Raw genomic sequence first — 25736 nt, 5'->3', positions numbered from 1 at the left:
ACAGTTTAAGATGTTTTATAGTCCGAGAGCATATCTAGTGTATGCACACTACTATACTGTCCATGTCCATAAATGTAATAAAAACATAATCAAAGTAGTCCATATGTGATATCAGTTAGTTAATTAGAATCTCTTGGAGCATCGCACATACATTTTGATGCTTCAAGATGCTTTACATACCAAAAATAACAAAAACTACGACTTTATCGCCAATATCACGTGATTTCAGCAGTTTGACACGCGATCTGAATCATGAATCAATCCGCTGATTCATAACCATTTGAATCTTTATTTGAGGATTTAAAACAAACCCGGAAGAGAAGACAATGTTGAATAAAGTCGTAGTTTTTGTTTACATCCTGGTACAAATTGTGCTTTTGGTCTATATGGCTAATTTTCCTTTCATGACAACTGTGAGGGGGGTGAATTTTTGTATAACTCATTTGTTAAAGGGGGGGTGAAATGCTGTTTCATGCATACTGATCTTTTTACACTGTTAAAGACTTGGAATCCCATACTAAACATGGACAAAGTTTCAAAAGTTAAGGTGGACGTTTGATGGGAGTATTTCTTTGTCAAAAATACTACTTCCGGTTAGTCATAAGTTTCGGCAAGTTTTTTGCGATCATGGGTCCCCTTTGACGTTAATGGGGGCGGAATTTCCTTGTATGGGCCTTACGGACAATTCTACCGGAAGCGTGTGAGAGAGAGAGAGGGAGAGAGCGAAAGCAACAGGCTACGCCCATCAAAGCGCTCGTAGGCTGCGCTGCACAGGTAATGTGCACAATTAACAATGACATCAAAAAGTGCGTTTTTGGTTGCCAGACCAAGACAGTCCTGCACAGATTCCCCCAAAACCCCGCATTAAGGCAACAGTGGATGTAATTTGCTTTTCCGGATCAGCAACTGAGTTGCGCGAATGTTTATATCTGTTCGCTGCATTTCGGTGCCGACTGTTTCATAAACAAGGCCCAGCATGACGCCGGATTTTCCAATAGCCTAATGCTGAAGGATGGAGCAGTCCCAACGTTAGAACCGCGGGCGGTGAGTTAGACTGCTTCAAATGTCTGTGTCTATGCTCATCAAGTAGCCCAAACATGATCACGTATAGTTACTATATATATTACTATATATAGAAATTGATCAATGGAGCATGCGATGTGTAGTGCGTGTACATTTGTTTAGCTGGCCACTATATGTGTAACTTTATGTTTGTGTATTGTAAAAGCACTCAACAATACACAAAGAGGGGGGAAATATGTTGAACTAAATAAGCACGCTTCTTCATTCAAATGCGCTACTATTCCGTGTCTTTCTATGTAAACACTAACTTAACCTGTCTACACAAACCACGCGTAAACACACAAACACACGTGCACAACTGCACTTCCCACATGTACACCTTCAAAGACAAAAATACGACGATATAATTCAAGTATAAATATGTAAATAACACAAGCCGCTAAGCATATTATATAGTTAGTGTATATCGTACCACATAGAGACGTCCTGCTCTAGTCGTTTTTGCTGCTGCTCCTGTTCAACTGCAGCCTCTGGGTCTGATTCCGGATCATAGATGTATGGCTGTATCTGATTAAAAGCCATATTTTTATTTTGAATAAAGTTTTTTCCCCGCTGTTAGGGATGACAGCTTTACGACGCACTCGACTCAACTCAACACAATAGCAGCGCGCTGCTGCACACGTCATTATTTAGCTCCGCTCACACGACACGCCCCCACCCGCTCGGCTTTTTTCGGAAAGACTCGGAACAGCGCATCTTTCTTATATAATTATAAAAAAAATAAAGACTTTTCGGAGATATGCAGGATGCAATGCTACTCTATAGGTACTCAAGATTGACATGACACTGACTGAAACTGAGTGTTTCACCCCCCCTTTAAACATTATTTAAAGCCTTATATTTCTGGATACTTTGAGTGACGGCTGGATAGCCGTTTGTCTGGTGTCTGTTAGTTATCGCATCACCTCAGCTCTGCCCCCGTCCCACCTCTTTGCCCATTGTCAGTTATCCAGGAGTGACGAGCTGCCAAGATGGCATAGGCCAGCTCGTCTCTACTTTACGCTTCAGAAATGCTCTTCAGAATCCTATGGGTGACGTCACGGACACTATGTCCATATTTTTTTACAGTCTTTGCCATCACATCTTTATCTCAGTGACCCCCCTTTTATTTGGTCAGTTTCGTTTAGCAGTCAACAAATCCTCTTTTACTGCCTTTCTACAGCGGCATTAATAACTGAAAACTTATTTGTGGCGTTCGGTGTCATATGACAAGAGCCAAATCAGCAAGTTCAAACTGAACAAAATGAGTCCTGATCTCACATCTGATTCGTACTTGCCAACAATTAAAGACAGAAAACCCAAGAATAAATCAATAATTACAAAGCATATTAAAAAATGGCATTAGTTAATTTATTTGCTTTGATAACATAAATAGCTATAGTTGTTAAAAACTTCTTACAGACTGAATTAAGCAGGAAGTGTTTTTGCTCATCATTCATGTGACAGAAATGCAGGAAGTGAAAATTTGACTCATGCTCACTATGCATGACAGCTGCAGAAGGAGATTCTGTTTACGCTTGTCTTACTTGAAACTAGACAGTCAAAGTATGCACACATGCGATTATATTGATTTCATCTGATTGTAACAACAACGACTATGAGTTTAATGTCTCGGGGAATAATTAACTCAAAAGGGATTTAATATTCAATATTCATGAATTTATGAATATAATTTGCTAGTCGTTCATTACGTATTACAGTATTGAGACTAGAACTGTCTTACTTGAAACTAGACAGTCAAAGTATGCACACATGCGATTATATTGATTTCATCTGATAACATACATACATCTGAGGTCTAGGAAAATACACTGAATTAATGTAAAGTGATAAGAGGCTTGTTGAGATTCCTTTTATCGTAACCTCTGGATCTCATGACTCTTAAGGGTAAGGCAGGGAAGTTCTGGTAAACTTGTAGTATGTGGAAAAACAAGCACTGGAAATGCTGATCAAAATACGTTGCATTTCTCATGAAGACAGAAGTCACATGTCTACCTTTTAAACTGTGCAAAATTTCTTGTTAAATCCTTAAGATCAATACAAAGTAAATGCCAGAGATCATAAAGCCATATGTTAAGCCATATTCTTGGTGAAGAGCATATACAGTATATTACACAGTACTGGTCCAATGCTTTTCCAATCAGTTCTTGTTTGTTTCTTCATCATCTTCACTACTGCTGGATTCCCCAAACAGGTCTTTCCCACAAGCAGTGCCGGATTTTGTGTGTGCATTTTGCTGGCTGACCGTCATGGTGATCAGAGTAGACATGTCACTAAAGCCCAAAAGCAGTGTGCCGTTGTCAGGTCCGAGTAGAGAGATGCTCTGGATCTTAGAGTCAGGTGTGAAGACGGACAACAAGGTCCCATTGTCCAGGTCCCACATACTCACTGCATCTGTTGAACAAACCATTTGAAGTATTGAAATATGCATCCCATATAAAAAAGTCATTCTTGCAAATGTTGGGAATTATTTCTAAAACCACTTTCTAGTATCTCAATCAAACTTAAACAGAAAAAAATCCTACTAAAGATCCTGTTAAATCCTCTCAGCACCATACTTGACTGCAAAAGTTTTAAAGGGGTGATGAATTGAGAAATAAACTTTCCCTTGAGCTTTTGATATATAAAATTGAATGGTAATATAAGAATATCCTCTAAGTTTCAGAGCTGAAAACTTCCTTGTTAATCAAAGAAAAGCTTTTATAGACACCATGCTCAGCAAACGGTCATGTGCTTCATACTTGCGTCACTGCGCTACGAAACACCACCTATACAGCGCATCTAATCCAGTAGCCCCGCCCACCGACTCATGGAGGGCTTGTGCTATAGCCAACAACAATTTTAAACATGCCGAGGAAGATAGCAAGATATTGCACTATTCCTGGTTGTGGAAGAACACAGTCGCTGCATAAGTTTCCTTCGATCATAATCCTCTCTCTCTCTCTCTCTCTCTCTCTCTCTCTCTCTCTCTCTCTCTCTCTCTCTCTCGAGCTGACGTCTGAAGGGCGGCGCGCGCATGTGTATGTGTCTGTGCGCGGTTCGCTCTTATATCGTCCGATCTTGCGGGCTATGTGTAATATAAAAATAATAGTCCAATCAATTGTTTGATAAAGACGTTTACAAGCCCTGTGATTGAGATAATCATTCCGGTTCCCGCTTCTCCCTCATTCTCTCCCTCATGTTAACTGACAGTGGAGCTTAAGCTCATTAAATATGCAAATCTTATCCAATCCTAGCCGTGGGCGTTTACTTCCAAGTCTCCAGTGCGGCACGCCCATCAAAACCCAGCGTTCAGAAGAGAGTCTCAAAACCAGTGTAGAAAATAGCCTATTACTTATTAGTTATGATGTTTTTGAATGTAAAAACTACATAAATGTCATTAGTTGACATCAGACAACAGTATTTAAAAAAAAAAAAAAAGCCAGTTCATGAAACCTTTAATATATTTCTCGACCTAGATAAAACGGATAGCATAAAGAGCAACAAAAAATGTATGATCAAAGATCTACTGTACCTGATAACAAAATAGCCTTGGATTGTCCTTCAGTGATAAAGAGCAAGCTGGACCAGTTAAGATTTAAACTTCCATAACCAGAGATGGTTTTATGCTTCCTGCGGAATGGCTCCCATACCTTCAGCCTGAGTTTTAGCAAAACAGGTTAATTTTCTAAAGAATACAGATGATGAATGCAACAATAACCAGAGTTCTTAATTCTTAGTTCTTAAGAGCTACATGTACACCGACCAGGCATAACATTATGACCACTGACAGGTGACGTGAATAACACTGATTATCTTCATCACAGCACCTGTTAGTGGGTGGGATATATTAGGCAGCAAATTAACATTTTGTCCTCAAAGTTGATGTGTTTGAAGCAGGAAAAATGAGCAAGTGTAAGGATTTGTAAGTTTGACAAGGGCCAAATAGTAATGGCTAGACGATTAGGTCAGAGCATCTCCAAAACTGCAGCTCTTGTGAGATGTTCCCGGTCTGCAGTGGTCAGTATCAATCAAAAGTGGTCCAAGGAAGGAACAGTGGTGAACCGGCAACAGGGTCATGGGCGGCCCAGGCTCATTGGGAAGCGAAGGCTGGCCTGTGTGGTCCAAACAGACGAGCTCAAATTGCTCAAGAAGTTAATGCTGGTTCTGATAGAAAGGTGTCAGAAATACACAGTGCATCGCAGTTTGTTGCGTAAGGGGCTGCATAGCCGGCCGCAGATCAGTCAGGGTGCCCATGCTGACCCCTGTCCATCGCTGAAAGCACCGACAGTGGCACATGAGCATCAGAACTGGACCACAGTGCAATGGAAGAAGTTGGCCTAGTCTGATGAATCACGTTTTCCTTTTACATTGCGTGAATGGCCAGGTGCGTGTACATTGCTTACCTGGGGAACACATGGCACCAGGATGCACTATGGGAAGAAGGCAAGCCGACGGAGGCAGTGTGATGCTTTGAAATCCTTGGGTTCTGTCATTCATGTGGATGTTACTTTGACATGTACCACCCGCCTAAGCATTGTTGCAGATCATTTAGACCCTTTGATGGAAACCGTTTTTGGAAAAGAGTGAGTTTGAGGTGGTCTCCAAATTCCCCAGATCTCAATCCAATCGAGCATTTCTGGGATGTGCTGAACAAACAAGTCAGATCCATGGAGGCCCCACCTCGCAACATACAGCATCTGCTGCTAACATCTTGGTGCCAGATACCACAGCACACCTTCAGGGGTCTAGTGGAGTCCATGCCTTGACGGATCAGGGCTGTTTTGGCAGCAAAAAGGGGGACCAACAAAATATTTATAATGTTATACCTGATCGGTGCATATAAAAACTGAACATTGTTTTGAACATTGCGTCTGGAGTGCCACGTACTTGTTGAATCCTGAAATGCCGAAAACCACTCTGCAGGCATCGTCGCTTATAGCAATGCAACAAATTCCAGGTTCATTTTTCAATCTCTTCCGCACCTTTACATATAAAAGGAATATTCAGCTTACAGGATATATAGAGAAGATTAATTGTCTTACTCTTCAAATTAATAGATTTTACTGTTGGGCCTAAAGTTGAAAACAAACCCAATTCCTTTTGAATAAAGAAAACAATTGAACAATGTTTAAGTATTCTTAAACAGATTCACCCCTGATGATTAGCTTACCCTGCCCTGTTGTGTGTCCCAGAGGGTGAGGTATGGCGCATGCTGGGCCTCACTGTAGTTGGAGACCACCAGGTACCCTCCTGTGTGAGTGATTGCAGCAGTACGGAGGCTCAAAAGGGACCAACGGTCCTCAAGGGTGTGCAAATGCTCCTCAGAAACCACACTGAAGACGTTGAGATGATGGGCAAAATATGAGCATATGACTACCTGAAGTGATACACAGAGAAAGTGAGAGAAGAAGAGAGATTAAAAGATGGAAAACCAATGAACAAAGTGGACACTGATTTTGCTTTGTACATCCATAACAGCTATATTAATATATTATTATTATCATAGTGCATTACCTGCTACATTTTATTTAATTTAGCTGTATAAGCTCTTTTCTGTATTGTACACTTTTTTTTCTCTCTTTCTCGTTTTCATTTTCTGCCTAATAACATTACGGACTGCTGACGAAAATTTTCCTTTTGGTTAACTTGGGTACATTCACATTTATTTGAATGTTTATTAATGTACATTATCTGATATTGTTAAATTGACGGACAGAATGATAGATGGACGGATGGACAGAACGATAGATGGATGAACAGAACAATAGATGGATGAATCGACGGACAGAACTATAAAATAGAAATAAAAAGGATGGACAGAAAAATAGATGGACGGACAGAAAGATAGAAGGATGGATCGACCGACAGAACTATAAGATAGAAAAATAGATGGACGGACAGAACGATGAATGGATGGACGGACAGAATGATAGACGGACAGAATGATAGACTGACAGAACGATAGATGGATGGATGGACAGAACGATAAGATAGAAAAATAGATGGACAGACAGAATGATAGAGGGACAGACAGACAGAATGATAGACTGACAGAACGATAGATGGATGGATGGACAGAACGATAAGATAGAAAAATAGATGGACGGACAGAACGATAGATGGATTGACAGACAGACAGAATGATAGTTAGAACAAAATATGGATTGACAGAACGATAGATGGAGGGATGGACCAACAGACAGAACGATAGCTAGAAAAAAAGGATGGACAGACAGAATGATAGACGGACAGACAAACAGAATGATAGACTGACAGAACGATACATGGATGGACGGACAGAACGATAGATAGATGGACAGACGGACAGAACAATAGCTAGAACAATAGATGGACGGACAGAATGATAGATGGATGGACGTACGTAGGGACGGACAGAACGATAGCTAGAATAGATGAATGGACAGAACGATAGATGGATGGACATGCGTACGAATGGATAGATAGACAGAGGGACAGATGGATAGATAGACGGATAGACGGATAGATAGATAGATAGATAGATAGATAGATAGATAGATAGATAGATAGATAGATAGATAGATAGATAGATAGATAGATAGATAGATAGATAGATAGATAGATAGATAGATAGATAGATAGATAGATAGATAGATAGATAGAAGTTGTGTCTGTACCCGCTCGTCTCCACTGAGAAGATACTGGTCTATAGAGTTGAACTTCTCTCTTTCGAGGCGCTGCTGTTCATCTTTTTCTCTTTTCACCTCACGCTCCCGTCGCCTCATTTTTGCTGTCTGGGTTTCAGTGCGCCTGTCCCATGGCATCAGTAGACCTGTGCAACAAGTTCAAAACGTATGGATTTGTGGGAAAATCTATGTGGGACTGAGATGCATAAATGCACCGGTAAACACAAGCATCCCATGTGGCTCACACTCTGTTTTAATACCCGTCTTCTCTTTCGAGGACGTAATCTGTGAATCCCTGTCCATGCTGGAGAGCAGGGTTTCTTTATAGGATGTCTTGATACGTCCTTTAATGTAGCCAGAGTCCAGATCCCACAATATCAGATGATCCCTGCATACATTTTCATGCAACCTCATGATTATTACTCAAGCTAGACTAAGCAATAAAGTAATTTTCTGTTTCTGCTGAATGAGGAAGTGACAAATTGTTGGCGTTCTAACCGTGTTTCTGAAAGGCCCAAAAGAATTTCACCCTCCAAGAGCCGATAGTCTTGCCGAGGACAGGGCACGATGAACAGACCTGTCTGTTTCTTAATGTAGCTCTTCTTAAGAAGGTCATACACCAGCAATGTCTGCAACATATATAGAAAAATGCAATAGGAAATAGTTTGGACGGGTTGAGTAGCCAACAAATGAATCTGAATATTTGTTCACTAACTCATTTGTATGTATAAAGAAAAATTGCACTTTTTACTTTAACATACGATTTTTCATAACTGAAATCTACCTCCAGTGTTAGTGATAACAGTTTACTTTAGGGTTCAGTTCTCACTATTAATTAGTTAGGTATTAGCAGGGATATTCCTAGGATATTGGCTGTTTATTAGCACTTATAAAGCACATATTAATGCCTTATTCTGCATGGCCATATTCTACATCCCTTATATTAGTCCTACCAAATACATAAACTTAACAACTTCCTTACTAACTATTAATAAGCAGTAATTATGAGTTTATTGAGGCAAAAATTGTGCTGTAGTTAAAAGTTTAATTGTGAGAAATGTACCTTTATCTAAAGTGTGAACATATTGGTAATCTAAAATTTGTACAAAATAGTTTTTGTTAATTGAAATAAAGCTGAAATTAATCAAATGTAAAATATTAGATGAAAAACGTGTTTCAGTTGGTTGGTAAGGCCGTATTTCTAATTTGCTAAAATGACTAAAACACACCAAAAACACCGTCTTTGACTTAAAGGGATAGTTCACCCAAAAATGAAAATAATCATTTACTCGCCCTCATTTTGTTCCAAACATGTATTTGTTTGTTTTTTCTTCTTTTGAACACAAAAGAAGATATTTTGACGAATGTTGGTAAGCAGACAGTAGGAAAAAAAGTCAATGGCCTATCAACTGAACTATCCCTTTAAAGCAAAGTTACAAATTTAACTTGTGCGCAAAATTGGAATATCGAATAAACGTTTGTGAATAAAGCAGCGTTTCCATCTCATGTGCCCAAATCGTCACTTCCTTGGAAATTGGTAAAAAATATATGTAATAAAAATGGAAGTTACTGCAATCGAGGAAGAAACCTTTCTCCTCCATCATAAACGACTTTGATTTCCAGATGAAGCACAATCAATGCTGTCATGTTATCTTGCGCTCGGATGCTAGTGTTTGTGAACAATCATGTGGGAGGAAATTAAACTAAATCATTCTGATGACAGACTTCGACTCAACATTTGAGATGCTGTGCGATGCGATTGGTCCACTGGTTAGTCCAGTTATCCAACCACATCCACTGTCAAGGCAAAGTCACGCGAGTCTTTTAGTTTTTTGTGTATCGAGGGATTTATTCTGGTAAATGTGTTTCCATCATAGTTTATGCGCACATCTTTTCAAATCAAAAATGTATCAACCTCAATTGAGCACATGCATTTTTTATGCACATTTTTAGAATGTATGCACATCTTGGCATTTCCATCCAGCGTTTTTTAATGCGATTTCCCAAAATGCACATAAACCTAGGTGGATGGACACATAGCAGTTGCTGAAGATGGACTTGACTCAAGTGTGAGCATGACAGATGATCATTCTCAACGATGCAGTCAGCTGATCTCAGGACAGGGCTTTCAGACCAACATCTAGGTCCTGTATAATATGAAAGGTGGATTCTGAAATCCACTGCTGCTTCAATATATCCTGCATATAGCCAAATTAAATTCATAATCAAAGCCTTAATCAATATTTATCCTCCTATATTATTATGATTGTATTATGATATTATGAATCATTCTTTCCAGTTATGATTTTCCTTATTGTTTCTTGTTTTCTAAAGTGTGTATTTGTTCTCTGATTGGTGATTAAGGGTCTGTCCTAGAGATGTGTGATGTGTCGCTAAACACTTGATAGCAACAAGGAGTCGTGTGTTTGGATTTTGGAGGAATCACACACTTCTAAAATGCCAGGAGTGCAGAAACAGTGTTTGCTCACTTAGCCCGGCTTCCAGACATGAAATATGGATTTTATTTATATTTTATTAATTTTATATTTCCTTTTACTGAAACACTAAAGAATCAATTGTCTGCACCTCTCACTGAGAGAAAGCACATGTTATCAGTATGTTTTGGGAAACTTTCTGGTTCGGATCAGAGCTCAACCGACTCCAACCTTGGAGGGACTGTGTGTCTGTGTGTGTGCGCAATATTCTGTGTCACATATCAGGACTGGAGGTGGATTACTGGCATCCTAAAAGATGGGGTGGACTTCTTGTTTTGGGCAAGCTGGCGTCTGCTGAAGGTCACTATACATGATTTATGGACACGTGCATCAGGTTCACTATGTAGTATTTTTGCAGTAAAATATCCAAAAACCACTAGGCCAGTGTTCTATATTTTGTTCAGTTGAGTACTTACAACATCCCAAATGTTTCCAACTATTTGTAAATTGTGAGAAAATTGCTATTTTAACCGTGTCAGACGTGTCAGCATAGCGTTTGAGGGAGTCGCCTGTCAATCGCGTCATATCTGCGTTACCCTCGGTTTTATTCTGCAGAAGTGCTTTTCTCTTAGCAGTGTGAACATGTCACAGCAGCGCCGAGCGAACACACAGAGTAACGTCATTACATCATTTTAAACACACTTAAATGTATCTAATATGATAAACAGAGCTGCTTTACCTTATACTCATGACTGGAAAAGTGGAAGTGAGGGCGACTGTATCCCGTCCCGTCATAATAAAAGTCTCGGTGCTCGCGAGCCGTGTGTTTGTGTAACAATCGCTCCAGCAGCCGTGCTCAGCTCCACAACACTCGGCCCTGCTCTGCTTTACACTACAGTAACGTTAATAACCGCATCCATCAACGTGATTTCTGCCCGAGTCCTATTTTCCACCGGCTGTGAGGTGAAGACCACATGTCCCAAGATACTGCGCTCACACTTGGAGTCATCAAACTACGCCTTTGTTTTGATTAGGCGACCTCTAGTGGACGGAAAGTTGCATAGTGCACCTTTAACTGACGTGTGGAAATTTACCATGACTGTTAATTTTCTCATGTCATTAACTGTTGGGACAATTGTATGTATGGTACGGCGAGACATTTAGAGAGGGAGCGCGGCCTACAAACTCCTTGTGAGACTTGAAGCTAGCTTCTGCTGTTGAAACTGCAAACTATTCTTCAGTACATTTTTTTTTAATTAATTGCCCTCCTGATTCTTGGACTTTATTCTTCACTACTGGTCTAGGGTCATAAACTGTTAACCCCTAACAAAATATTCAGCCTGTGCAGGGCACAGAAGTACCTGGTAGACAGATGTGGGTGCTTCGGTGAAGTTGATGGTACCGCGGTCAGACAGTATATAGAGTCTCAGGTCTCGCACCAGAGCGATGTCTGAATGTGAGAACAGACCGTGCTCCACTTGCACAGGACGACCCTTCAATCGAGTCCGCGCCACATTCCATATCCTCACAGTGCCGGGACGGGTGCTTCGACATACCACATACCTGATTGAGAGGGACATTTAAAACTTTACACCAAAAAACAGTGCATGTAACCAGTGATGCCAGTAACGTGGTACTTAGAAAAGCATTACTCTAATCTGACTACTTTTTTCCAGTAACGAGTAACTTATCCAAGTCACTGAGTTAATATTTTAGTAATTTTCCTTAGTAAAAATTAAAAAATATATATTTTTGCTTTCTTCTTGCGTCTCGGGAAGAGAGTTTTTTTTTTCCAGGACATATTTTTTAACTTCAACTTAAAGGGGGGGTGAAATGCTGTTTCATGCATACTGAGCTTTTTACACTGTTAAAGACTTGGATTCCCATCCTAAACATAGACAAAGTTTCAAAAACTAATGTTGGACGTTTGATGGAGTATTTCTGTGTCAAAAATACTCCTTCCGGTTTCTCACAAGTTTCGGCGAGTTTTTTTCGAGTATGGGTCTACTTGACGTTAATAAGAGCGGAAGGTCCTTGTATGGGCCGTACGGGCTCTTCTCCCGGTAGGGTGCGCGCGCGCGTGACTAGAGCACGCTGTAAACACTCTCTCAGCTGCAGATCCAGTCGTCCGTGAACGGCGCCGCGCTCCACTTTATTCCTATGGGTGACATCAAGCGACTTCAACGCTTCAGCACAGCATTCCGGGAAGGCAGCGCTGCATTTGAACCGATTTGAACGCAGAAATGACGGGAAGCGTCACAACATCGTTTCAGTTGCGTCTCAAAATGGATTTACACGCCACTGCTGTCACAGGACTTTACCAAATCATACCAAAGAAGTGTGTTTCTGACGGAGCGGTCCCAGCGATAAAGCTTCGACGGTGAGTTAACTTAAACTGCTTCAAATGTCTCTGCTATTGGCTACCGTCGCATGAGTAAACATCAGTAAACGACACGATCGCGTGCTTCGTCATTCAAATGCGCTAACGGTTACTCCATTGTTGTTCTCTGTATAACGTTACAGTATTCTGACGTGCAAAACCATTTTGCTTGCTACTTCTAAGGTCTAGTCGCATACAATAGTCCATAAACCGAATCATGTCCTCATACACTGCGAGTAAACACACAGAAATGTGGAGAGGCCATTAAATACAGTAACTTACATACCACAGAGACGGACGTCCTGCTGTTGCCGTTTCTCCTGTTCAGTTTATTTCTCCACGCTTGAGGACGTCACCGCTTTGCGCGCTTGTCATTCTTTAGCTCCGCCCACACGATACGCCTCCAGGCGCTCGTTTTTTTCCGGAAAGACTCGGTACAGCCTATATTTCTTTTATAAATATGATAAAACTAAAGACTTTTCGGAGATATGAAGGATGCAATACTACTCTATAGGTACTCAAGATTGACATGAGATTGACTGAAACTGAGTGTTTCACCCCCCCTTTAAAATATCAGGAGATACATTGTTGACGTTACTGTTAAAAATGCACTTCTAATAAAGTGAGTGTTGGCAAAAATGGTTGTCATTTCTATATTGAGGCGGCAGGGGTGTTGTCGGCAACTGCTGCATGTAACTAATAAAGTAACTTGGAATCTTACTTAGTTACTTTCAAAATCAAGTAATATGTAAAGTAACTCAGTTACTTTTTAGAGAAGTAATCAGTAATCAGATTACTTCTTCAAAGTTACACTGCATGTCACATATAAGAACAGCCTTATTTTATTAGTCATGACATTTGTGTATAAAAGTACACAATTTAAGATTTATGTATTTAAATTGGTATTGAAATTGTATTTTAATTTATTTTACAGTCCTGTTCCTCATTATACATATGTACTTATTATAGTACTAACAATATTTCACATCTAGGTGCTAACCCTGAACCTACCCCTAAGCCTAGCCTTAACCCATATAGTTATTTTATATTACTACACTGTAGTACACTGTGAATAGATGCAAAATATGTCTCCTGTTGGCTCATTGTGTTATTATAGCTATAAACTGCGAGCTGTTCAGTGAACTTTGTACCTAGGATATCTCTGCATGGTTACAATCTCTGCTGTGCCGTCACTGTGAGCTTTGTGCACGTTGTATGTAAGTGTTTGGTCATTTATCCTGGATCCCAGGTTCCACATGCGTAAGAAATGCTCCCCGGCACAAAACCCCACACAGTACCGCAGATCAGAACACACACCTACAACATGGTGAAGAAAAAGAGACAGATAAATGTCACTGCTTACAGCTGAATAAAATAAATAAATAAGACAAACAATAAGCATGACTATAACTGTTCCTGTGCCACGTGTCTCAAAGCAGTAAAACAGCTTGTAAAGCATAATGCTGTTCGCTTTAAAGGTATGATTTTGCCTTAAAGGGATAGTTCACCCAAAAATGAAAATGACCCCATGATTTCTCATCCTAAAGCCATCCTAGGTGTACATGACATTCTTCTTTCAGACTAATACGATCAGAGTTATATTAAAACATGTCCTGGTTAAATAATGTCAGTGAAGTGTTTTGAACTGCGAGAGGCGCTACACTTTTTTTGTAAGTTGAATATGGAAGGCAGTCTTGAAGAAGCTGGATATTTGACTTAATAAAGTTTAAAATATGGATTTTTTTTTCACGCAAACATTTCGCTCGAGAAGGCCTTTATTAACACCTTGAAGCTGTGTGGATTGCTTTTATAATGGATGGGTTCACTTTTTTAGGCTTCAAATTTTGGCTTGCCATTATAAACCTTGGAGGAGCCAGGGCATTTTTTAATATAACTCTGATTGTGTTCATCTGAAAGAAGAATGTATATATATATTTTAAATTATATTTCTTTGCATTACAGTAGGTGCTGAACTCAAACCAATTTTGTTTTGACAAAAGAGTCATAATGTTGGCAATGATAACCAACAGGTGTATTGACTAACCATAAGTCAGCAGGCCAGGAAAGCGAGCAATGTGTTTATGGTCTTCGGTCTCAAGGTTCCAGATAATAATCTCTGTGGTGGCGCTGTGAAGAACGGGACAAAAGGCCACAATGTGGGACCCGCCCCCTGCAATGGTGACCTGGGAAATGTAGTCCTGACTGCAACCCAAGATAGAGCGCTGGTACTGGAAGGATGTTGTGCAGAAGAGCTCAATTTGAATGATTTCACTCTGTCTTTTATAGGGGTATCTGCAAAAACCAAAGAGACAGATATAATGGAAATGAAAGTTTTTCACATTTGGGTGAATTATTCCTTTAACATTACCTGCAAAAGAGCAGTAAATACTGAGAGCTGATCTCCACAGCTTGTATAGATGCTGCAGGGTGCTGAGTTTTCAATGTGGACGACACAACTCCACCTTTAGCATTGAATATTGCCGCCTCTCCTCCATCCCTACAAATGAGGATTGAAGCAGGAAAGAAACAAGAAATAGCATGAAAGTGAAACTCTAATGGGTCTATTAGCAGTCCAGAAACGCTTCAGTTGCCACAGCACTTCACAACATTGAAACAAGCCAACCTGGTTCTCTTGCTTTCACTTCATTACTGTAGGTTTATTTGCTCTTTACACATCATACAACACTACAACAATAATTTCCTGTAATATCCATATATATGTGTGTGTGTGTGTGTGTGTGTGTGTGTGTGTGTGTGTGTGTGTGTGTGTGTATGTGTGTGTGTCTGTCTGTTAAAACTCAACTCTTTCTGAATATATATATTTTAAGGAAATTATAAAAAATGTGACGTTATTCAGCAAGGATTCGTCAAATTGTTCAAAAGTGACAGTACAGACATTTTTAATGTTTGCGGTTGAGATTTAAACTTTCCCATCTTTTAATAACCGCTTCTTAATCAAAGCCTGCATTACATTACGGCACGTTCACAACATAATCTGCTCTGAAATGTGCAACAAAAACTGTTCAATTCAGATTGAAATGATCAGGGACAGTTCAAAATAAACTTCAGCCATGGCTTCTTAAGCGGGTGGAACTTTTCGTTGAAAGCAGGAGAGCCACAAGCCAAGGCCTTTAATGTTGCATGACCTCTTAGCTGAATTAAAAGAATGCACATTTTTGCATTAAAGAGAAGTATATTTTTACATTTTAGAGGTATTATTATTTATGTTAAATTTGTGTGTTTAAAGGTGCTGTATGTAATTTCTTGAATGTACTAACTAAAGCATAAAAATACCATAATAACAATAGGGAGTGGTTTACGCTCACTGGCAGACAGGAACGTATGGGTGCAACTCCAAAACCAGATAATGGAACCTTTTAGTTGCACCTGTCCTACCCTACGAATCTCGAGCCCCGGGACAACACCGTTGCTTAGAATACAGTGATAGAGTAAAACGTTTCCATGCGCTCCACTGCGACGGCTCGCAGGGTATTCCCGATCTTTAAACAGAGGTTAAAATTCTGGTCTGAACGCCATTGGCCACAAGGCCCGTGCTCCTCTCTCATGGAGCATATTTATTTACAGTATATAGCAATTTTTATTAACATTTTTATAACTTTTTATTTATCACAAGGAAACAATTAATTTAATTTACAAAGTTTTATTTTAAAATATAAGTCAAATGGCTGAAGCCAGAGCCAATGGCGAAAGTCTTTATGCTTGGAGACCCCTCCCTCTTTTTGAAGTTGAGAAAGTTTTCTCAACTTAGGGTCAACAGTTGCACAAACTTTGTTTGAGTATCAACTTTTTTCATGTTAAATAATTGAATAAACTTTAAAAGCTGAATTTGTCATACAAAACATGATTTGGATTTTTTACAGTGTACTTGTCTTTCGGAATATCTGTTTTTGTGGTGGTCTGTGAGATCCCACCCACTGCCAATTTACCCAATAGTATTTTGACACTCCGGGTTGCCAATTGATGGAAAGCACAGCGTATTTTAGTCAAGGAAGCCAACAAACGAACTAAGATCATATATTCTACCCGACCTAAAAAAGTCTCTACATTCATCTAAAAATCACTATGTATGGGAGCATATTAAAGCGTGGATAAAACTGTGTCTAAGGCCCCATTTACACTGCATGGTTCAAGTGACCCAATTCCGATTTTTTCCTCTCATGTGGCACAGATCGGATATGACATGTGAACGTGTAAGCAGTAAAAAAACGCACAAATTCCGATATCCTCAGATCGGATTCAGGCCTCACTCATATGTGGTAATAAATCCGATATGATTCGGATGCGTGCATTAGCGTCTGCTATGTAAGCGGTCAAATCGGATATTCCCCAGTAAATGCGAGTCGTACGTCATTGAAAAAAGGACGGAGCTGAATGACTTCAGCTCAGGTGGACACAAACTGCGATCCAGTGTTGCCAAGTCTGCGGTTTTCATGCGGAATTAGGCTACTTTAACACAGTTTTGAGTTGCAATTGGGCGGGTTTTGTTGTGAAAACCTGGCAACCCCATCAAGGGCTCTCCTCTTTTTCTCCTCCTTAAGAAATAAATGTTTTGCCGACATTTAAAGATGTGTGGAACAGTGCAGACAGCAAAACATTGTTCAATAATTTGCACAAGTTCATTGCATATCGCGCCGTTTTACTTCCTTTTCTGGTTAAGAGCGTCTTGGGCTGTTTTGCCAGTGTACAGTGTAAATGCAAATATCGGATATGAGTCGCTTTTGAAAAGATGATGTAAGCGAGTCGTCAAAAAAATCGGATACAGTCACCAAATTGGAATTGTGCATCAAGACCTGCAGTGTAAATGCAGCCTTAGTCTCCTCGCTTTCCATTGTGCTCGGTCTTGTTGCTTGTCCTCAATCTGGCAACCGACATGAGCGTTGGGTCTTAGGAGGAGGAAGAAACAACTTTCTCCAATATTTTGAATTTGGACTGCAGTACCCATTTCAGCCACTGGCTGTAAATATTACACAGAGACAGAGCATATCTAGGCCACGCCCACGCCGGGGGGGAAAACAATCCAAAGCTCTCCATTGACTTTGTATTGCGTGAAGCGGTCGCCTCGTCTTTTTTCACTTATATCAAAAAACAGTACAATGTCTAAAAGCTAATATGTGACAAAGTGTGCAACAAACAAGCTAAAAAACACATAACTAAGTTTTTATAAGCTGTCGACCACAAAAAACGAGCGTTTAAGGAGACAAAAGTGGATACAGGCAATAAGATGTGAAGCTTCAGCAGGAAGAATAGGTCAATTTTGGGATCCTGACACTCAGTATATCTCAAGTGTGCCTATGTGTGCAGTAAACATGTTTTACAGTTTTATATATTATATTTCCTGTCGCTGATTACTTTCCCCTCCAGTGGGTGTAGTTCTCAGTGTAATCTCGCATGTCGCCCTCTGTGTCTATTGCTTGTATGCACTCCTATGTCTTTAAATGCTTGTTTTTTGGGTCAACAGCTTACAAAAACTTCTGTTTTTTTGTTTCTGGGTTTTTTAGCTTGTTTTCCGTACACCTTGTCACATATCAGCTTTTAGACATTGTTAGTTTTTTTGTAAAAGGTCTGAAATGACAAGGAGGCCGCTTCCCGCAATAGAAAGTCAATGGAGACGGTTGGTTTGTTTTCCCCCCGGTGGGCGTGGCTTTCAGATTATGACGCGTGTCGCTCTGTCTCTATACTGCACCTTTAAAAAAAAAAAAGACGCCACAGAGCGTGACATCATATTACGACCATTGAAGTGTCCATAGAAATGTTGTGTCTACAAAGTCTAGTTTAACCACAGCTTAACATTGAGATCCTAGAAGGACAGGCACATACAACTGGAAGCAGCTAAAAGATTGCGCGCTTTCTTTACCACATCTTTATCCCACCATTACTTGTTTTGTAATATTAGCATCTATCCTCTGGGTCAAGTTTCTGAACACACAACAGGAGTCATTGACGTGTAATACGTGGGCAGTGTGTTTAAGAGTATTCATCAATCTGCGGTCAGAGAGCTGCTGAAGTATGAGAAAGCCCTTTTGCAGCTTAGTTTCAATAATATGCAGTTTTGAACTGGGGAGGAAGTTTTGGGTTCTGACGGTATTTTTTCACAATACAATGAACTCTTTTATCACAAAGTATTTAATTCCTCATGACATGACCCATCTATACATACTGACATTTGGGGAGCTTTTGTAGCCACTTTTTGACAGAGAAAGTAGAGGAAAATTCATTGGGGAGAGGGAAATATAAGACATCGGGACAAAACAAGGGCCATATTCTGACCTTTTGTTCCTTGTATGAATGTTGCATGTGTCCATAGCTCTGACAACTACTGTTGTTTTACTAATAAACTAAGTCTGTTTCATATTACTAGTCAATGCAGTTGCGTGCATGTTCAACAGCATTGCTTCCAGCTTAATAACATTAAAAGCAAAGGTTCATTACTCCCTTCAATCATATCTCCCGGATAATCCATGCTTCTTAAACGTGTAATGAAATACGAGAAAGATAAAACAGCTTCTGGGAAAGCCTTAACACATTTTTTTTAAAGCTACAGAGTTACATGAAACCATTTACGAGAAAGGTAACCAGTAACGCAAACACACACACATACACTCGAGCTGACTCTTAAATAATACATTGTGTGATCATCAGACAATATAAATCAGTCTGGGAACAGCGGCATTGTTTTCACACATGGCTGGAAACTGGATATGTAGTGTGATGATTAATTAATCTTAATGTGCATGCGTTTATGTGTGCGTTAATATACTAATGACCTGTAGGCGAAGAGGACAGAGTCTTTGACTGAGTGACGAGAGACTAAGATGGACCGGTCTTTGTGGATGGGCTCAAACTCAAGGGCGATGTTCACGAAATACAGCAGCGAACAGGACGCCACAAGATCAAACACCTAGAGAGAGAATGAGAGGAAGTTAGATCAGAACCCATAACTGCTCATTAGCTTTCAAACTTACTATTAGCTGGAAATAGTAAGGTTGACAATAAGGTTTGAGTATGTGTAAATCTGTGGATGGTATGATGAGTGAGAATGGGTTTAACAAGAAAGTTCCTGAGTAAAAATCAGGGAATAATGATTAAAATGGATGTTATGAACGTGTTTGAGAAAGAGAGGTGTTCTAATTAAGATGGTATGTATGTAAACTGAAGGATGTTTTATTTTTATTTCAGACCACTATTGTGGATCTGACCATTTTATTTTAATTATCTTTACAACTGTTTTAACTATCCTTGCTTTTAATTTTGAACCCTTTAGGCACCCTTTAGTTTTTTCCCTAAAATGTTTGATTTTGACATCTTAATTTCAAAAGGCTATATCTTAAAAGTGATAAAAGATAGAGACTTTCTGTAAATTAGAGAAATATTAAGGATGACCCGAAGTTTATGTAAGGACTACATTTTCCCATCGAATTTGCATATTATGATGTCATATGGTGGGGGCAATCTTGGATTATAGAATTTTCATAAAAAGCCACATGTTTAAATAATAAAATGCAGCACTTCTTTCCCCCAAAAAATGTCCCTCACCTTCTGTGTGCTATATTGCACAATACTGAATGTTCAGGTAAATAGTAAACAAGCTGTGTAAATCATTACTAATAAATGGTAGGAACAAACCGAATGCATGTAGCGGCTGGCCTTTTGCTGTAGAGATTTTCCATTTACTATACAGTAGGCACTCTGTTTCCATGTATGCGGCACATATATATCATATATCGGCTGTTTTATTCAGTGCCGCATATTGTCGAGTAAACTGGACCGTGGCGCCTAGAGGGTTAATTCGTACACATGGTATTCTTTTTTCTCATGCATATGTTATCACTATTTTAATTAATTTCTATGTAAAGCACTTTGAATTGCCATTGGGTATGAAATGTGCTATACAAATAAACGTGCCTTGCCTCGCCTTTCATAATATCAATGATTGTTAAATGGTTACCTGGCTGTAAGTTTTATAGCTGATTTAACTTTGTTTCATAATTTACATTTTTTTCAACATAATGATTAATGAAATTAATCTGAACTGAAATTAATCAACACTATTGTCTTCTGTAGAGCTGCTAATCTCACAGTTTCATGACTGATGAACTTTACAGTTATTGAGCTGAACTGAATCAACACTCAAATCACTTGACACTGTTGTCTTTTTAGAGCTGCTTTACAGCTGAATACAAATCTGTTTGCATGATTAATATCTATTTTCCTGTTTATCCCTTTAAAGTTGCTGCTAAAACTTTCATATTCTTTAGACGTAAAGTGAAATATTTCAAACCTTTTTTATTTTATTTTGATGGTTACGGCTTATAGCTCATGAAAATAAAAGCGCCAGTATCTCAAATGATTAGAATGTTTCTTAAGAACACACAAAAACATATTTCAGGTTTAAAACATTTTAGTTTATGCGTTATATTACATTATCACTTTCTTAACTAACTGATGAAAAATATTGCACTTGTCTACGATATTCACATTTTTTAATAAGGCACCTGTACATGTAATATGTAAAATACTGTCAAATTTATATTTTTGCCATTAAAATCTATTAACTGTATTATTTATAGTGAAAAACAGTAGGTCATTTTCAGATGTCCTTGTGTGACACCACAAGTTTATTTTTATACAAAAATATTATATGACTCAGTGCACTGTCTATGTATGCGCATTGGCTTTGTTTTATGTACAGGCCACTTTATATTGAGCTCTGATTCATCATGTTATTCCTCATGTTGTTGTCAGTACATTTTAAAAGTGCAGTAAGCGATTTCTGAGAAAAGTTGCTGAAAGTGGATCAGACCAATCAGCTGTAGGGGGCGTGTCCACTCGTAATAGAGGAGAAAGAGTCAGCCAATCAGCAGTAAGGGGTGTGTCCACTCATTATGGGGGAGAGAAAAAGAGCCAATCAGCAGAAGGGGCGTGTCCACTCATTATGGGGGAGAACAGAGTGTGAGCAAGAGGGAGATTTGAAGAAAGACTAGTTTTTGCCTTAAAAGCCGATATTGGTAGTTTAAGAAGATTGGAATATTAACATTATATCTCTTAATAAAATATACTGCTATACAGTATGTTGGGAAATATACAGACATAAATATGCTATTCTGTAATGTCTGAAAAATTGTCACTGTAATTTTTTACAGTGAATTTATGCCAACCACGCCTAAAATTCATTGTACCAACAATTTTGACCACGACTGTATATATACATATATATATATATGTAAGAGCTGTCTGTCCGATGTCTCACCTTAACCATGTGACTTCCATCATAAAAAACCACCAGCAACCGCCCATCACAGGCAGACGTGACCACAGGAACATCCAAAGACTTCTTCTCCATGTACAGCACCTTCCCAGAATCCACCTCTCTCACCTGCAGCCAGTGGCCCATCTGCAGCACAAGCACCCCGTCGTCCAGACACAGAGTGAGCGAGTCGGCAGCCCAATCTACTCCAGCTCCATGAGCCCTCGGTAAGGACCTAACGGGCCTCGTTTGCTCGTCCAGACGCCACAGATTCAGCACTCCATCAGATGAGCAGGAAATGATGTGATGCCGCCCATGAGCCAGGGCTGTCACTACACTCATATGACCTAGTTAAATATGGGTCAGTGTGTTAAGGACAGTTCATTCAGTTATTATGTGATAAAGAATCTTATTTTAGAGTTATATGTTTTGGTCATAAACTGCGTCAGGTTACAGAGCCGTTCACTCAATTTGTAGGCCAAACCAGTAGGAAGACTAAGTCAGCATGGGTTTCCATTCCTCTCTGGAGTTTCCTTTGGGTTTTTAGAGTGACAGCTTTTGATTTTTGAATAAAATAACATCTGTGGTTGAAATTACTTCAACAGACTTCTTGTTTTCATGGCTTCTGCTGTCTCTGTGAAAAATCACAAAGTCTTGATGCCAAAAGATAGACCTTATTATCAGAGATATAAAACTTGGTGAGTTAATGTGCAAAGCAACTGTATACATATAATCTACCAAGGCGTAGCTACATTCTGCAACACTCAGTAAATTCCACACAGTCAAACCTCTAACATGAATTTTAACTTGCTTACAAGAACTACATCAGCTGTGTGCTTAAAAGGATAGTTCACCAAAAAATAAAACTGTTGTCATCATTTACTCTTCCCTTAAGAAGTTGTTCTAAACCTGTATTAGTTTCTTCTGTTGAACACAAAAGGAGATATTTTTTAAAATGTTGGTAATCGAACAGTTGACGGGACTCATTGACTTCCATGGTAGGAAAAACATATATATTATGGAAGTCAATGGGTCCCGTCAACTCTCTGGTTAATTCCACGTGACATCATTCATTTGTCAAACCGCATAAACTCACTTCCTCCTTCTGTATGCGAAAAGAGGGCAGTAGTGTTAGGACTATTTGAATAAAATCCATATTAGCAATCCATGTATTTAAGAATAGCAAGAAGTAAATTAAGGAATAAAAAATACGCTAGCTTATAATAAAAAAGTGAATCTCTGGAGTCATAATTTTGTTGTTATTGAGGATAAAAATTTTTAATTTATTACATTATGCCATATGTAGAGCACTGTTATTTCATTATGTACTATTATAGTATTTATTATTATTTTTATTATTATTATTATTTTAATTTATTTTTACTTTAGTATTACTATCAGTAAAATCAGTTAGTTGGCAAGGAAACCTTGAAAAGTTTTAATCTAATAATATTTTATTTAAGCTTCATTTTAGCTACTTAAAATAGTTTTAGTCTGTGCTACTTTATTCTATGCCAAAACTATTGCCCACTTTTTGTGTTCAGTCAGGATGTTCATGTGATTGTCAACTGACCTGTATTTCATTGGGAAACCACTGTCGTCTGTATTTTTGCTAATTTATCAACTTGCATTTTAGTGTTGCACGGTATACCGGTACTAGAAAAGTATTGCGATACCTTCCTACTACAAACGGTACGATATTGACTTTTATTAGTACCGGTACTTTAAGGAGGACAGCGCTGACATGAGCTGTATTCTTAATTTGCGTGGAAGTGTGACAGCAGGTGTCAGGACACGTGTGCGGAACTCTGCTTCCACCGTTTACTAAACATGGGAAGTAGAAGAGTTAAATATATACGCGCAGCGCATGAGAAAGAAAGCAACAGAAATATGCGCTCATAAAAAGAAAAAGCGCAGCGCGGGACGTGCTCGCGCAGCCGGACTCTGAACTGAAGCGCGCGCCCACACACACACATACACACACACACCTTTCAGACAGCATGGGGTCGCGATTCAGTTCTTTCACGGATTATTATTTGGGTTTGAATGGTCAAACATATGTAAAAATGCACGGTCTGGCGAGTATTCAGGTAAACACAGTCGGATATGTCTTTAGTGTACAGCTGAGGTAATTAGATCCGTGCAGGTCTTAAGCCAGACCTACTATTCTGTGTGATTTAATGTTAATCAAACACCAATTAAAAATAGAAAACCATCACATGCTTGGCTAAATAACTCAAATATATGTATTAAGAATCAGTTTATTGTTAAATTATAGAATGAAGACTAGTAAGCAGTTTTATATTTGATTATTTATTTATTTCTTGACTTGCTACTGTTAAAGAGACCTAATGAAGCTGAAAAATAAAGCACTGTTTTTGTCATATTGTTTGTAATTAGCATTTTTGCTTTTTCCAAAAAAAAAAATACAATTTAAAATCTATATAATAATTATAAAATCACACTTAAAAAAATATTAAATTACCCATATCATGAAGTAAGATTTTGGTCATCCCAACCTGTTGAGAGGTGAAAGGTTAGTGAATGATAATGATTGATAATGTGATCTCTGTGAGGATGTTCACAATGGCATGTAGTTATTATAGCAATAAAAGAAGGGAATGGGCAAAAACCAGCGCAGGAACATGCTGGCCAAGTGAATTTTTAGTAAAAAAAATTAAACAATGAATAATAAGTTCTGTTGTCATATTATTAATATTATCTGTTTGTTTGTTTTTTTACCGTGGTATCGATTTAGTATCGGTATCGAGGTATTTTGATTTAGTATCGTATCGAAGTCTAAATTTTGGTATTGTGACAACACTATTGCATTTTAAAAGCATACAGTAAATTCAAAATTCACAGAGTTGGTATTGGTAACTGTGTGTAATTTATATCTCTTCAAGTAATGTTAACCACAAACCTTAATTTACTCGAAACACCCAAAGCCCCATTCCGAAACCCCTTGGAAATTCCCAAGCAAACCCACGACTACAAGATTTTGCCAGGACATATTATGTTAGGAAACTGAGCCCTTCAGAAGTTGTCAGGAAATGAAATATGGGTACCTGAAAGGAGTGTGTGTACGAGTCCACCTGGAGGGAGCAGGCAGGTGTAAGAGGGCACAAGAACAGGCAGAGAAGAGCTCTTGCATTGTGCTAACAGATCGTGCAGAAAAGAGTATCGTCTCGGGTCACCTAGAACACACACGGACATATGAGTTTTAGGTTTTCTCGTGTATAGTGTAAATTATACACCGATCAGGCATAACATTATTTTCCTAATATTGTGTTGGTCCCCCTTTTGCTGCCAAAACAGCCCTGACCCAATGAGTCATGGACTCCACTAGATGCCTGAAGGTGTGCTGTGGTATCTGGTACCAAGATGTTAGCAGCAGATCCTTTAAACTACTGTAAGTTGCAAGGTGGGACTTGTTTGTTCAGCACATCCCACAGATGCTCCATTGGATTGAGATCTGGGAAATTTGGAGGCCAAGTCAACAACTCAAACTCATTGTTATGCTCCTCAAACCATTCCTGATCCATTTTTGCTTTGTGGCAGGGCGCATTATCCTACTGAAAGAGGAATATCGTTTCCATAAAAGGATGAACATGGTCTACAACAATGCTTAGGTCGGTGGTACATGTCAAAGTAACATCCACATGGATGGCAGGACCCAAGGTTTCCCAGCAGAACATCCCCCAAAGCATCACACTGCCTCTGCCGGCTTGCCTTCTTCCCATAGTGCATCCTGGTGTCATGTGTTCCCCAGGTAAACAATACACACACACGCACCCAGCCATCCACGTTATGTAAAATAAAATGTGATTTATCAGACCAGGCCACCTTCTTCCATTGCTCCATAGTCCAGTTCTGATGCTCATGTGCCCACTGTTGCCGCTTTCATAATGTCAGTGTATATATAT

The 25736-nt window shown here is 39.1% G+C and overlaps 1 protein-coding gene and 1 long non-coding RNA gene across 6 annotated transcripts in view; one reads left to right on the top strand and one right to left on the bottom strand.

Moving 5' to 3' along the window:
* LOC137078374 (uncharacterized) overlaps nucleotides 1-25736 on the top strand; it is a 60856-nt gene that overhangs the window by 21155 nt on the left and 13965 nt on the right. Inside the window, exons 2-3 of the long non-coding RNA XR_010905295.1 lie at nucleotides 21850-21991; nucleotides 25372-25582. This is a non-coding gene — a long non-coding RNA (uncharacterized lncRNA). The remainder of the gene's footprint in view (nucleotides 1-21849; nucleotides 21992-25371; nucleotides 25583-25736) is intronic.
* LOC137078324 (uncharacterized) overlaps nucleotides 2447-25736 on the bottom strand; it is a 42777-nt gene continuing 19487 nt past the window's right edge. For 2 of the 5 annotated variants that reach the window (XM_067445525.1, XM_067445517.1), the window contains 14 exons: nucleotides 24879-25007; nucleotides 21814-22157; nucleotides 19331-19464; nucleotides 14914-15042; nucleotides 14590-14837; nucleotides 13697-13862; nucleotides 11527-11728; nucleotides 8229-8359; nucleotides 7976-8118; nucleotides 7722-7876; nucleotides 6236-6442; nucleotides 5953-6047; nucleotides 4598-4722; nucleotides 2447-3477 (listed from right to left, as the gene is read on the bottom strand). In XM_067445525.1, coding sequence (XP_067301626.1) covers nucleotides 3224-3477; nucleotides 4598-4722; nucleotides 5953-6047; nucleotides 6236-6442; nucleotides 7722-7876; nucleotides 7976-8118; nucleotides 8229-8359; nucleotides 11527-11728; nucleotides 13697-13862; nucleotides 14590-14837; nucleotides 14914-15042; nucleotides 19331-19464; nucleotides 21814-22157; nucleotides 24879-25007 — 2462 coding nt within the window. In that variant the 3' untranslated portion in view covers nucleotides 2447-3223. Of the gene's footprint in view, nucleotides 3478-4597; nucleotides 4723-5468; nucleotides 5842-5952; nucleotides 6048-6217; nucleotides 6443-7721; nucleotides 7877-7975; nucleotides 8119-8228; nucleotides 8360-11526; nucleotides 11729-13696; nucleotides 13863-14589; nucleotides 14838-14913; nucleotides 15043-19330; nucleotides 19465-21813; nucleotides 22158-24878; nucleotides 25008-25736 lie in introns of those variants that run through there. The other 3 variants (XM_067445520.1, XR_010905287.1, XR_010905288.1) reach the window with 3 other exon arrangements.

This window comes from Pseudorasbora parva, chromosome 1 (genome assembly GCF_024679245.1).
Source record: "Pseudorasbora parva isolate DD20220531a chromosome 1, ASM2467924v1, whole genome shotgun sequence".
Lineage (NCBI taxonomy): Eukaryota > Metazoa > Chordata > Actinopteri > Cypriniformes > Gobionidae > Pseudorasbora > Pseudorasbora parva.
Note: the sequence above shows the minus strand (reverse complement) of the source record. Positions and strands in the feature narration are given on the sequence as shown.